The sequence below is a fragment of the Uloborus diversus genome, unplaced genomic scaffold (assembly GCF_026930045.1).
Source record: "Uloborus diversus isolate 005 unplaced genomic scaffold, Udiv.v.3.1 scaffold_393, whole genome shotgun sequence".
NCBI lineage: Eukaryota > Metazoa > Arthropoda > Arachnida > Araneae > Uloboridae > Uloborus > Uloborus diversus.
Window position 1 is genome coordinate 10,310 of NW_026558564.1, and position 14,145 is coordinate 24,454.

The 14,145-nt window shown below is 32.5% G+C and overlaps 1 protein-coding gene across 1 annotated transcript in view; it reads right to left on the reverse strand.

Moving 5' to 3' along the window:
- Positions 1-9,719: 9,719 nt before the first annotated feature.
- Positions 9,720-14,145, reverse strand: part of LOC129233413 (activated Cdc42 kinase-like) — a 77,201-nt gene continuing 72,775 nt past the window's right edge. The window contains 1 exon segment of the mRNA XM_054867443.1: positions 9,720-10,080. Coding sequence (XP_054723418.1) covers positions 9,862-10,080 — 219 coding nt within the window. The 3' untranslated portion in view covers positions 9,720-9,861.

A 14,145-nucleotide genomic window follows, 5' to 3' on the forward strand; every position in this document is an offset into this window, starting at 1 on the left:
GGTCGACCGGTTACTAACCGCAGCGTTCTATGATCAACCGGTTACCGTTCTAAGCAGTTGATTGGAGCACGTGATCATTAGCTGTCACGTGGTTAACTAACCGGTAGCTACCATAACGTAAGTATTGAGAGCATTTCAAAATTCGCCGCCGGGAAGATTGGGCGCCAAACATTTTAGGCCCCGGGAATACTGGGCACAATATGCTCGGCGGCCAAAGTTCCCGGCGCCCAATATGCGGCGCCCAATCTTCCCATTTCGGATTAACAATATGCAGTAGAAGTAACTGGAGTTCACTTTGCTTAGGATTTTCAAAGACTTATCTAATTATTTTCAAGGACTCTAGAATAAATAAAATTATTTAACGCACTTCATTTGTGCTTTCCAGTCTCTGATATTTTAGTACTTGATTGTAAATTTTTACAGCCCTGTTCTAACTTTATGAGAAATAGCTATTTTAAATTTAAAAGAAAAAAGAAACCATAGATTTCTCATGACAACAACTTTTCTTCAGTTGCAAGTGGGGCAGAAAACGAAAAGAAATAGAAGTAGTGTGTATTTTTTTCCGTGCTAAACAGATAGACATTATGCAGAAGTAAGATAAAAGCAATCAATACAAAAGAATTTCCAAAATACTGAATTCGGGATTAAATAAATAGCAAGATATGAAACATGTGAGTCACAAAAATTTATTTCAAATAATATGTTACAAATGTGAGAACCATGATTTTTACATTTTTAATACAGGATGTGGCAAGGAGTTGAATTAGGCATATTTTGGCATTCCTCCCCCTCTACCATTTGTTAGAAATTTTAAAATTTAAGGTTTGTAGCCACATGTTTCCAAATATTCAAAGTTTTCAAGTACTTAAAAGTGAAATTAGTTTTTTCAAGCAATTTCCATTTTTTAAGGAACGAATCATGAATCCTTTTGGGGAGTTAGGGACCCACTTCAAAGCAGGGGCCCTAAACAATAGCTTGTTTATCTTACAGGCAAATTCGGCCCTGTTTGTAATTCACTCTTACCTGCAAATTTTTGCTTGATTTTTTGTAATTTTTACAAAAGTTCGTCAGTTTTTACGGTTAAAGGATTTTTATGATTTTACCAATCTTTTTTAAGTTTTTATAGACTTTTATAAAATTTCAGCAAATTTTTCCAAAACTTTTGATGACTCAATCATTTCGATTTCAATAATGACAAGGACTGACTCATTTAGACTTAGATGATTATGACACCTTACTTTTAGAACAGTGTTTATAAAGTAAGTAAAATTGTACTCTCCCTCCAGTAAAAAGATTCATTTAATCAGAATACTCAGATAACTGAAATTTATTCAGTGTGCGGTAGTATTTATTTTTTCTCTCTCTTCTCTCTTTAAAAAAAGAGGGGGAGAGAGAAGGGGGAAGAAAACTTTTTTAGAATTTCTCAAAAGGCCAATTAATCTACTAACATAAATATTATGCACAAATACTTGAAATGTGGACACAAATCATAGCAAGTAGATCGTTCTGTTAGCGCGAATGGGGGGGGGGGGGTTTCCTCCCCTTTGCTTTAGGCTCTAATTTGTTAAAATAATCGTCAATTATTATAAGTGTTGCAGCTTAATGTATAGCTCGTTTAGCCTATATTTTCATTCATATACTTGCCCAAATGGTTTTCAGTCCAAAATAGTGAACTTAGACACATTTTCAGCACCTCAGTGACAGCTGTACTATTTGTATTTAATGTTCGTAACCCCCTCGCCCCTCTTTTCTTTTCTCCCATCAGAAAAGGACATTCGCTTTTCTCTTCATTTTCATTGAACTATTCAAAAAAGAAAAAGTCTTGATTTTTTTGTTTTAAGATTTTGGAAGGTGTGTTGTTATTATATAAAGTCCTCCCAAAACTGGGGGGGCATTGCCCCCTATAAATCCACTTATGCCCTTCTGAACTATTCAAAAAAGAAAAATAATATTATTTTTTTCTTAGTTTTTGGAAGATGTGTTGTTACCGCATAAAGTCCTCCCGAAACTGGGGGGGGGGGGCATTGCCCCCCTTTGCCCCCCCCCCCATAAATCCGCCTATGCCTTCAGTTACAAAAAACTTCTTGGTGAAAGCATTATTACCCTCTTCCCCCTCCCTAATGTCACAAAAGAAAGCTAAAAATTGCATCTTTACTTCAATTTTTGAAAATTTCCAGAGAGGTAAAGGAGCCCGAGCTTTACCCACATTTCTTCTCTAATAATCGAAACTGGCATTTTAAGGATTTCAAATTCCAACAATTTCAAGTAAAGCTCTCTTCCTTCCCGTCACTGAACCTAACGTCTTCAAAGATAATTTTAGAATGGAAAGATTCCAATTTTCTCATCCTTTCTCCTAACATCACCTAAGATCAGGGCCGGATTTGGAAGTGTGGAGGCCCCGGGGAAACGAAGGAGTGGAAGCCCCTAATCAGGATTCAAAAAGATCATCATATTTTCAAAAATATCCGATACTTTGACATATATCCGAATATTTTGGTATATATGTATGTATCCGATATTTTCGATTTTTTGACCCGCGAAAGTTAGGATATTTTGTAAAAAATTTATTGTGGGGGCCCCTTTGTTGTGGAGGCCCAGGGGCAGTAGCCCCGCCTGAACTCCCCTAAATCCGGATAATTAAAAATTGCATTTTTGAGCCTCATCGACGCCGCAAATTACCGGGAGAACTCTCAAACCTAATAATATTACTAAACATAACAAAAAAAATGGAATTTTTAGGCCTTAAATTTAAAAAAGAATCCGAGAGAAAGCTCCCTACCCCCTTATCTCCTTTCAACAAATATTGGAACAAAATGATGCGTTTTTAAAACTAATCTATCACCGAATTTCTGGGGCAGCTCCTAAAGACTGATCGTTTTCCTCAGGTCATTATAGATAGTCAAAAATGCATTTTTAGTACATCAGTTTCAAAACCTTTCTGGAGGATGGTTTCCGAACCACCGCACTCTTTACCGAATTCCCACGATTAAATAGTCTGAAATGTGGGCCTCTGTTTTCAATTTGTAAAATTTTCGGACGAATATTTCCCTAAAGTTGCGCTTTAGTATCGAAAAATTTTCAGAGAGATTCCTCGAATCTTTCCCATTCCCTTGACTTCACCAAAGATAGCTTAAGGGGGGCCCACCTAGGATGTGTGTTTTAAGGGGTATTTTTTTCATTTTTGGGGGTCTCCGCGATATTGAGGGGGGGAGGCACCCCTGGCTTTAGATTGTGTATTTAATATTTCAGTTTCAGAAAGTTTCTGAGAGAAGCTCCGATTCTCTAGCGTTATCTAAGATAGCCTAAAATTAACTTTGATTATTTCGGAGGAATCTCAAACTTCCTTCATCAAAGTTGTAATAAGTAAAAGTTTCAAAATCTTCAGATCATAATTATTTGTAAAACTTTCTATCTGTTTACGAAACATTATTTAGCCCCATAAGCAGTAACTTTAGTTTTTGTATTCATTAATTTGATATTAGTAAATCAATTGTTTTATTTAAGCAAGCCATACTTGCTTAATGAAATTTAGTATTTGTGACATCTCAAAACACTTTGGGGTAAATGGTAAATAATGTTAGTCTAATTCATATGTCTAAGTGTTTCTTCGGGGAAAGTTATTGTGTACATAATTCATCAAAAGCTTGAGAAAAACGTAAGTTAAGGTGTTTCATTTGATTCAATTACTCATATGCTCTCAAAATCAATCTCAGCAAAATTTTGTACTTTTTTTTTTGCTGCCGCTAAAAATCCTGCGACTTTTCGTTGTCATTTTTTTGCCCCCCCCCCTCCATTTTTTTAGACCCCGGTCGCCGCTTCTGTTCTTAAAGCTTCATATCAAGTATTTTCCTGAGAACTTACACCGATATTCTCACCTTCATCAGTCTTCTGACGTTGAAAGGAATATTAAAATTGTTTTTTTTTTTTTTTTTTTTGATATTGTAGCTTAATATCTATCTTTTCTTCACAGCAATAAATAGCACATAAAGAATAACTCAGTACTAAATTCACCTTATGAATTCCCTTTTCTCTGCTTTTTTTTAAAATTAAAAATTGATATAGTAACACGTTAGGAAATAAATATGGTGGGTGGCAGTTTTCTTGCCGAAAAATTGCAGCTTGGCTGTACAACTTCACCCTCCAATTAGCTTCAGATTGGGGTGGGGGGGGGGGGAATGGGGCAGGGTCATGGGCGCCCATATGCAGAATTGAAAGGGGGAGGGGGTCAGATATTTTAACCATGGTTTAGCCTGATTATTTTCCACGTGAAAACCAATTTCAGGACAGATTATAGTCATCAAAATTGGACATTTTTAATCACTTATTCATTAATGGCTGGAGAAGAAATATTTTTACATTTTTGCAAAGAAAAAAGTACTAAAAACAAAAGAATTTCAATTTCTAAGCTGGGAGGTTCGAGCCCCCCTATACGGGCGCCCTTGGGCAGGGTGTTTATGCTTTGTCATAATTGCCCCCCTCCAAATTTCTAACATTCGCCCTTAAAATGCAGGAAACTTGGTGATCTTCAGCTCATCCTCTGGGTTTTATCAGTATAACACCAGGAGATAGGGCAGACAACTTGAGGATTACTCAGGATCTTGAGGGCATTGTTTGGACATAAGGGTAGTATGAGGACTCCCCCAGGATACCAAGACCAACTCTTGATTTTTTTTCACCATCAGCCAATCCTGAGGAAGTTCTTAATTATTTTTAGAGAAGGTCATTTGATCAATAACAAAGTTAAAATCTGCTAATTAAGCCAATGAAAAAAAAAAGCATCTTTTGGGGTGCTGTCGTCTAATCACCCTCCTTTTTAGTTGCAGCAGTGGTCTATGTCCTTAACGTTAACAAGCAATATTTTTATTTATTACTTCTTAATCCTTCCTACCAATAAGAAAGAATTCTCCAACTCTAACTGCGGCATCCTTTGAACGAATAAATCGAGCGTCCTAGGTATACTGGTAATATTGTCTGAAAAAAAAAAAAACCTAACTTGCCAACTTACCATCATTCTTTTGGTTTTTAGAATCCAAATTCTGCCTGTTTGAAGGCACAAGAAAGTAATCATAATCATGTTCCAAAAACTTCAATTATTTTAAAAGCGATTGAAAATATATTTTTGATGTAAGATGTATTCACCCAAAAATAAATTTCAAAAAAGAAAAATAGATTTTTTTCCCTCTTAAATTTATGATTAATCATGGTTTATTCAGAAAAAATGAAAGATCATGAACTCAGATAAAATAGAATAAAAAACATTTCAATAATATGAAGAATCAAGATGACTGCGCAGTTTATAATTCAACTATAGAATCTTCATTCAAATCATATGAAACTTTTTTCGCATAAGTTTGAAAATAAAAGGTAATTGCTAGGGTAAAGGTAAATTTTGTAAGAATCACTCAAAATTATCTTTTATTCTTTAGAATACTAACTAATTACTTAATAAACTTCTAAGATAGTTTTAAACAAAAATTGAATGATTCAGAAAGAACATTTATGTCTGGATTATATAACCCCAAGTCACATAAACAAGAATTTCATTATTTCGAATAAATAGATGAAGTTAAGCATTGTAATGGAATTAAAAGTGATGTTTTTTAAACTTCATTTCTTAAAGTAACTAGTTACAAGGCTCAAAAAAGAAAAAAGAAAAAGAAAAAATAAATAAAAATGAAATAAAATATAAAAAAAAGAGATGAAGCCATACAAGAAAAGCAAACAATAAAATTTATTTTCTACAAAGATTGCTGATATATTATACAATAGTAAATATAAAAATTTACAAAAATCAGATCTATATAGTTGTACTAAATATGTGATGCATTTCTTAACATCATTCAGTAAAACAGAGCATGACAACGAATGAATGATTTAACACTTGCCTTTGTAGTCGCCCTATTTTTAAATACAAACAACACATTCAAAACAGGCTTGACGGCATTATATCATACTTCTATTGAGCAGGTAAAATGTATAAAACAATTTCCATGCATAAAAATATACTTTAAAATCACAAAATCTTACATTACACACTAAATATGCAGAAGAAAATATTAAATATTCAAAGCTTATAAAAGCATGAAAAAATTTTGCATAGAAAATATATTGTTCAGCATCAGTCTTTTAAAATGGAATATATTTTACATCATATTTACATCTTTACCAAGAAAAAAGCAGTTAAAGATTTGTAGAAAGAATAGTAAAGTACATAGGTATTCAAAACTTTTTGAAAACTTTTAAATAGACAACTTTGTTCGTTTAAAATTCAATGAACAAAAATAAACGAGAAATGCATAGCATTGAGCCTCAGTTAAAAACATAGATGGCAAGATATTACTTTATTGCCTATTATTTTTTAAACTCATTTTTAGGTTTCATGAATTTATTTTTCAAAAAATATTTTAACGACATCAACATGGCACGTATTGGGAGCTCCTCATAAAGATTTTCATCAGAATGTTTTGAAGAAAACCATATCATGACTATAATAGTAATATATTTAGGACATTGAAGTAAATTTTGTACATTGTGATGGGCTAATTTACTTCAAACATTAACATATCACAGACACTTTATAGTCTGAGCTATTTTGATTATTTAAGCCTCAGTATGTTCTTTTCACACTTCTTTTAATGATGTGTGGTTCCTTTTATGTTTTCTTAGACGATATGGATATGATTTGTAATCTAACAATAAGGTTTTTGATAAATTTTTCTTTTATAATAAATAAAATATTTGAATGTGCTAAGAATGCTAACTTTATAAGAAATTACACCATCAAGTCTGACAGAATCTCAAGAATAAAATAAGTTCTGCATCAAAAAATTATTTTTTAGAATGAAATGTTACTTGCATTAAAACAAAATTTGCCCAAATATTAGTTTTATTTGTGAATAGAGTGATTTTGTCAAATTTTGTTTAGAAAGTCACATTTTCAAAACATTTGTGCCGAGTGAACTTCACTAGGTTTAACTTAGAATATCTCCTTTAAGAAAAAAACATATCTATGTTGCTGTCATCTATATATATATTCTTTGAAAGAAGATTTATTCTTAATTTCAGAAAGATAAAAAAAAATGAAATAGTATGTAGAGAAGAGAGTTTAAAATTGACCAGAAGGAGTACTAAGGCTCAGATCACTCCAGCAAAAAATAGTGACTGGAGTAAACTGTGACGTAAGGAGGTGGTCTGCAGCTCAGGTACCCTCCCTTAAAGCTCAAAAATATATTCCTGTAGTGGATGTCAAAGCTATTATCTTCTGTTTAAAATTTTTTAAATAACTAATCACATTTATCTATCTATGATTATATATACACTGCTGTAGATGGAAAAAAATATTTGGGGAACGCCTTGGGGATTTAGGGGACTCACCAAAAGAAAAGGTGGTTTGAAATTAATTTACTTGCATATATTTGGATAATTTTTACAATAAAAAGTCAAACATTTAGGGGAAAAGTATCCAGCAGCGTTCTCTCCCCCCAACTACAGCAATGACTATTTTTTAAAAAATCAAATTCTGATTGCTTCTTTTTTTCAAGGCTAGTTTTTCAAGAACCTGAGTTGGCTACTTCTAGCATAGACTTGAGATATACCTAGCTAGCTAACCCTCTGTGAATGCTACTCGACTTCAGATCTCAAGGTGCTGAATTGAAATAAAAGTATATGTTCTATAATAGTCTTTGATCAAATGTCATAGCATTTCTTCCTAAAAATAATTAAATTTCATATTATTCATTAACATACTGATTTACTTTAAAATGAACCTTCTCCAAAACTATGATTAAATTTATATGAATTATTTCTAATTCAGTTGTTAGTTCAACTCAAAATAAGCTCATCAAAATATTTTTAACGAATTATTTAGAATAACAGCTACAAAAATATTTTCAAAACATAAAAAAAGAAATTACAAATAAGTTCCCAATTTGGGATTTCTAAAAAAAAACAAAAACAATTCATAGTTTTTTCCCCATATGAGGTGATATTCAACATTTCAAAACAATAAAAGTAAAGAGTTACATCTTCAAACATGATAATGAATAGCTCGAAAGTTTCATGATAAAGTAAAATGCTAAATGCAATATTTTCACAAGGTTACATTCTTGAATATCTTTGAATAACTGCTTGGAAATATTTTAAAATCAGAATGCATTTCATTTGACTGCAATCATTTCATTCATTAAACATATAAGCATAAAATTAAAAGCATAACTGTCTAAAATCATAGTGAACAAATTCTTTTTTCTAGATCCATTGTAAAATAAAGTATCTAATTGTGGGAAATTTCAAATCTTAAATAAAAGAATCTGCAGAGTAAAGTAGAGCAGCAAATCTCTAACACTATTAACGTAATTTTAATTTTTAATGGTATAACACCAATTTGGTTAGTGTAAAGAATTTTTTAAGTCCAAGGTCACTAGACCTTGTTAGTACCTTTTCCCCAACACATGGTTAAGCAGATAACGATTGAAAGCAGCTTTTAAATAGCCGGGTCTAAAACAACTATTTCTCCACACGTTGACCAAGAGTGCAAGAAAAGAACAAAACCTTTCATGTGATTTTATGACATATGTTATGAAAGCATAAAAATAATATACTTCATGTACAAAGCTAATTTGTTAATGTACTAAAATGAGTATAAATTAATGTTGATTTCTATTATTTCCACCCTAACTATGCTTTAATAAGTAAGTTGCTGCAGTTCAGGTAACTTGACATTTAAAACAATTTAAACCGCTGAAATGTTTTTAACTGTACTTGTGGGCAAGTCTAACTTAGCAGCATTGTGCTTAACTACACAGATCCAAATTGCAGCATTACTACACTGCCAGGTTAGGTTTGCCCTAACTGTTAGTGTTCTGCAAAGTCTTGTGGGATCAACTTAATTTTAATACTTTAATCGTTTGCTGTTTGCTTTTAAATCTTTATCTTGATGGTTTGGCAATAATTTATTACACAAATTGAGTTAATCTATTTTAAGTTTCAACTATGCTGTTAATACCATTGCAAAACAATATATTTACAGTAATATGCCTATAATGTTGCACATAATTTGTAGAAGATTTGTTCAATCCTTACTTTCCACAGGTATTTCCCACTGAACATAATGCTTAACCTTTGGTTTTGAGCAAAGGTTTCAGATGTACAAGAAACTCAAATTTAACACTTACTGCATACACAATTTTAACTGTACAGGAGAACAAGGCATGACTTTCTTAAGCCTACAAATAAATAAATGCAAAAACATGCACCAATTGAACACATGAATATATGAAAGCACTTTCTTCTGATACATTACACTTCTGAGCAAGGTTTTCTGGGTCAGACTGCTAAGTCGTTTAGAAGTTCAGGTGCATTTTTCAAGTTTTTTTTTAAAAGCCCAAACTGATTTAAGACAGATAATAATGCACTTACATGATACAAAACACAGTCATGAAAACTATGCATAGGTGTGATGTGAAAATTAAACTATTACATTCAATTTCACAAGTCACATTAAAAGTATAGGAAAATCAGATTTGAATAATTTTTCTTGTATTGTTTTTATTGTATAACTAAATGTAACCAGTAAATGTCAGTTCAAAATTCCACACAGGCGAAATTGATAGTAACAATCACTATCATGATCTTAACAATTGCTTCAACAAAATGTACAGTTAGATTAAACAAGACATGCATCATATTTCAGAGGAGCATGCCAATCAATATGTGAGGCGTTCACTGCTGAAGCCGATCAAGTGCATGAACGATTTGATCCACTTTAGCTTTGAACGAATTAATTAATAACTATGGAATTTTAACAATGCTCATAACATTTTTCAAGCAGAAAATTGTTTCAAATTGAGAACTTTTAACTTGTCATACTTCTGTTGTGTCTTCATTAACATTGTGAGTTGCGAGGAGGTAGTTAGCAGCTTGCCGCACATCCCAGCTGCATTTCACTAGTGTCTGTTTGAGGTTTTTAACAGGAATTAGATGTGAATTCAAAATACACTGTAAACGCATGTACTTGATTGCATTATGCATGTTCCAGTCTGTTTCATTTAAAGCAATGAGACATTCTTCCGGAGTAACAATCTGAATAAGGGAGAAAAAAACATTTAAAAAGGACAGAAGAAACTTCTAAAACATTGTATTGAACTAGAATCAAACAAAATAGGAAGTTTTTAGAGACTGATGTCTATACTCTAAAATGCAGGTTTTTGGAGAATATTTCTCCTTTTCTAATGCACAGTTCTAAATATTGTTTTCCTCATTCAAATGGGAGTTTTTAGCAACTAGGTCTCCTTACTGTAATGGGTATTTTTACAGAACCCTTGACGTTATATAGGAATAATTATTCTCCTTCTGATGGGGATTTTAAGCGACTGTTGCCATCACCTTAATGAAGCTTTTTAGGTACTGTACTCCAATGAAGATTTGAAGGGTTTGTTGACGTTGTTTTGAGACTGTTGTCTTTTTTTAATGTCAAGTTCAACTATATTTCTCAAATGAAGGAAGGATGTGCATCACATGATCTTGGTTTCTTACTCTGTCAGGGAACAAAGCAACAATTGAGATAGGATTTTAAAGGGAAAGATCGACTTTTATTTAAAAATCGATGTCTTTATTCAAATGGGAATTTTTAGGGATGGAGGGAGAGGGGCACTGAAAGTATCTTTTGTCATTATTCTGATGGTGTAGTTTTTACTAAATTTCTCTCTTTTGAAAATCTCTTCTAAAGTGTTAATATGTGTCATGTGAAACAAGTTTTTTTTCTCTCTCCCCCAAAGGAATGAAAGAATAGTCAAGATAACTAGTGCAACACCAGGCCGTGATTTTTAGGGACTCTGGAAAATTCATTTCTGTGTGGTCTCCATTAATTTTTTTAAAAAAATATAGCAAAATTTTTGCTTATGGTATTAACTAAAACTAAGATGTATGATCTCTGATTAAAGCATATAAAAATAACTTAATCATATTTATATTTAATTTAAAATCAATAATATATCTTTTCTTAGTAAAATCCTACATACACAAAATTATATGAGTCTCTCAGAGAAGTCAATACCGTTTAGTCCTAGAAAAGAAGAGAGAGAAAATTAATGTCTTTTAAGGCATTACATTTTGAAATTTTAGTTTTCTTAATTTGATCGGAAAAGTAAATAGTAATTATTTCACATACTTGTCTGTGCCAATTTAATAACTATTAACTGTCCCATTGAAACCCACAGAAATAAAAATTAACAAAAATTTGACTTAACAGTACTGGCTTCTGAAAGACATATGTATAAATCATTGAAATTAATTGCAATATGTTTGTTATTTTTAACAGCAATCAATTAAAAAATAGTTTCAACAGAAAGACTTATTTAAAAACAACTAAATTAAACTTAATAAAACATATATAGATTTCTTAAATATTTCATTGTTGCCCACTTGGGAAAATTCCAATGCGTAAAAAATGTATGCTGATTTGACAATGATTTCTATAATTGAATGAGTTAATGCCTCTGCATGCACTTACGAGCGATGAATGGGCGATGAACAGCAATGCTTAGGGTCTTGGCTTTACCAAGCAACCCTAAAGCCTCTTTGGGGTAGTAAGCGTGAAAGGGAAAACACCACCCCTCGGTGAGATGTTTTTTTCAAACGTCAACAGAAGGAGCTATAGGACTCACTCCCAATCTCAACTTGTAGTAAGGGTACAAGCTTATCCTATACTTTAATCATCTAATGCCAAACTTTTATTGTAAATAAATTATTTGTTTGTCACCAACAACACATTGAAGCAGTCAGGCCCGGCTCTTGGGGTAGGCGACCTTGGTGGCCGCCTAGGGAGGCAGATTTTAGGGGCGGCAAATTACGAAATTTAAATTTTTTTAAAGAGTATTAATATCTGTCACAGTGCCATAAGATTCACTGCTTCAATGCTAAAAAAAAATATTTATAATGATAATAATAATTTAAAGTGTGCACCAGTGCTTGGATATACAAAACATAGTTCAGAATTTAACTAGAAATTCAATTTACTTTTGAGGTCGTAAATTGCGCGATTTAAAAATCACTTGAAAATATTAATATCTGTTTCAGCACCATAAGATGCACTACTTTAATGATTATAAAAATACAATTTAAAGTGTGTACCAGTGCCTGGATATGCAAAACCCAGTTTGGAATTAACTAGAAATTCCCTTTAATTGTAAACACTTTACTATTACTTTTATTTTATTAAAATATCATTACAGTGACCTCTCACTTATACATGACGAAAGGGGTCAACACAATTTTCGAAAGGGGACAACAAAATTTTCGTGCACAAATGAGATTCGTGCACAAGTGAAAAGCCCCCCCCCCCCAAAAAAAAGCTTAAATGCAATAAGTTAACATCAGTAATAGTAATACTAATAGTACACTGCTAATACTAATGAACAAACACGCACATAATTTCCGTTTATGCATTGTAATTTAATAAAAATGTAAAATTTGAAGTTGCATGTTTTGTCATTTTTTATGCACTGTACAGTACGTTATATTCTTACGAGGATGCAAAAGATTTTCAATATGTTGTCAATGCTTACCGCTTGACCACTACCGTCAACCTTTTAGTGTTTATGTAACCCATTCTCCCTTCTTGCTGTCAATTACAAGACTAATTCCACCCCCAATTGCACACTTGTGCTAAAACGAAAGCGTTTTTGGAAGAATCCGAACATTGGAATAAAGGCCAAGAGACAGAAGCAAAGTGTGAATAAGCGATTTAACTAAAACTTGAAAAAAATTTTATCGCACGTAACTGAAAGTTGCATTTTAGGTTTCACATATAAATGAATAAGAGTTACCATTGTTTTCCTATATCGCTAACCGGGCCAGTGAAAAAAATGAGCATAAGTGAAAAACGCGTATAACAGAGGTTGTGAATAAGCGAGATATCATTGTATTTTATATTATTACTAGTGGTACCCGCACGGCTTTCCCCGTAATAGAAAAATGAAAAGATCTTTTGGTTCGCTCGTACATTTACAAATAATGCATGGTGAATTTTCTCGCCAATTGGCTTGTGCCCATGTTATGGTTCCATGTTATGATGATTTCGTAATTTACTCGTCCATCGTATGATAATTTTGTTCTTAAAATTGGAATAGAAAAAGAACCACATCGAATTTTCGAAAAAATGGTCTCAAGGTGCACATCCCCATGCTACAAACTAACTTTGTGCCAAATTTCATGAAAATCGGCCGAATGGTCCAGGCGCTATGCGCGTCACAGAGATCCTGACAGACAGAGATCCTGACAGCCAAACTTTCAGCTTTATTATTAGTAAAGACTTATTATTCAATGGGGGGGGGGGGGCATTTGACAATATCGCCTAGGGCGGCAGAATTACTAAAGCCGGCCCTGGAACCAGTACATTACATTAAATACAGTCCACTGACGGAAATATAGTTTTCCCCTTAGCCGGGTGGAACTAGCATGTAATATATTTGTACTTTTTTTTTTCAATTGAAAAATAAATTTTTTTCAAAGTTTGATTTCACTTTTTGTTTATTTATTATTTGAACCTTTTTTTTTACAATTACTGGAAAAAACTAATTGACATCACCCCCACCCCCAGCTTAAAACATATTTAGATCTAGTATTATTAAAAAAATGACCACATTTGTAGCAACTCACATAATTGTCAAAACTTTGAAAAAGGATGAAAACAATCTTTGCATTTGAGAAACTCACTAGTTTTGTAAACTTTTGCCTTATTCTTCCCAAAGAGAAATTGTAGAAATGTATCACCATTCTATATGTTTCTAACAGTTAGATAAATTTGATTTTATAAAAATCTTCATGAACTATGTTTTTAGTGTGTATGGTATACATTAAGACTAAATTTGGTGAAACTCTGAGGGAATTGGATAGAAATTTTTGAATGGGTGTGGCAAAACAATGAGCAAATAAGTCTTTATGAAAAATATTTAAAAAAAAAAGACAAGTTGAACAGTGCCGGATTTAGAGGGAGCAAGTCAAGGGCCCTTGCTTTAGGTAGCAAATGTACCCTATTTCTGTTTTTTTTTTTTTTTTTTTTTTTTTTTCTCACTGAAACTTGACAGAAAAACTTGAAGGAGTAAATGCAGCAGTTTCAAAATTTCCCCTGGCTTGGAAAAATCTTAG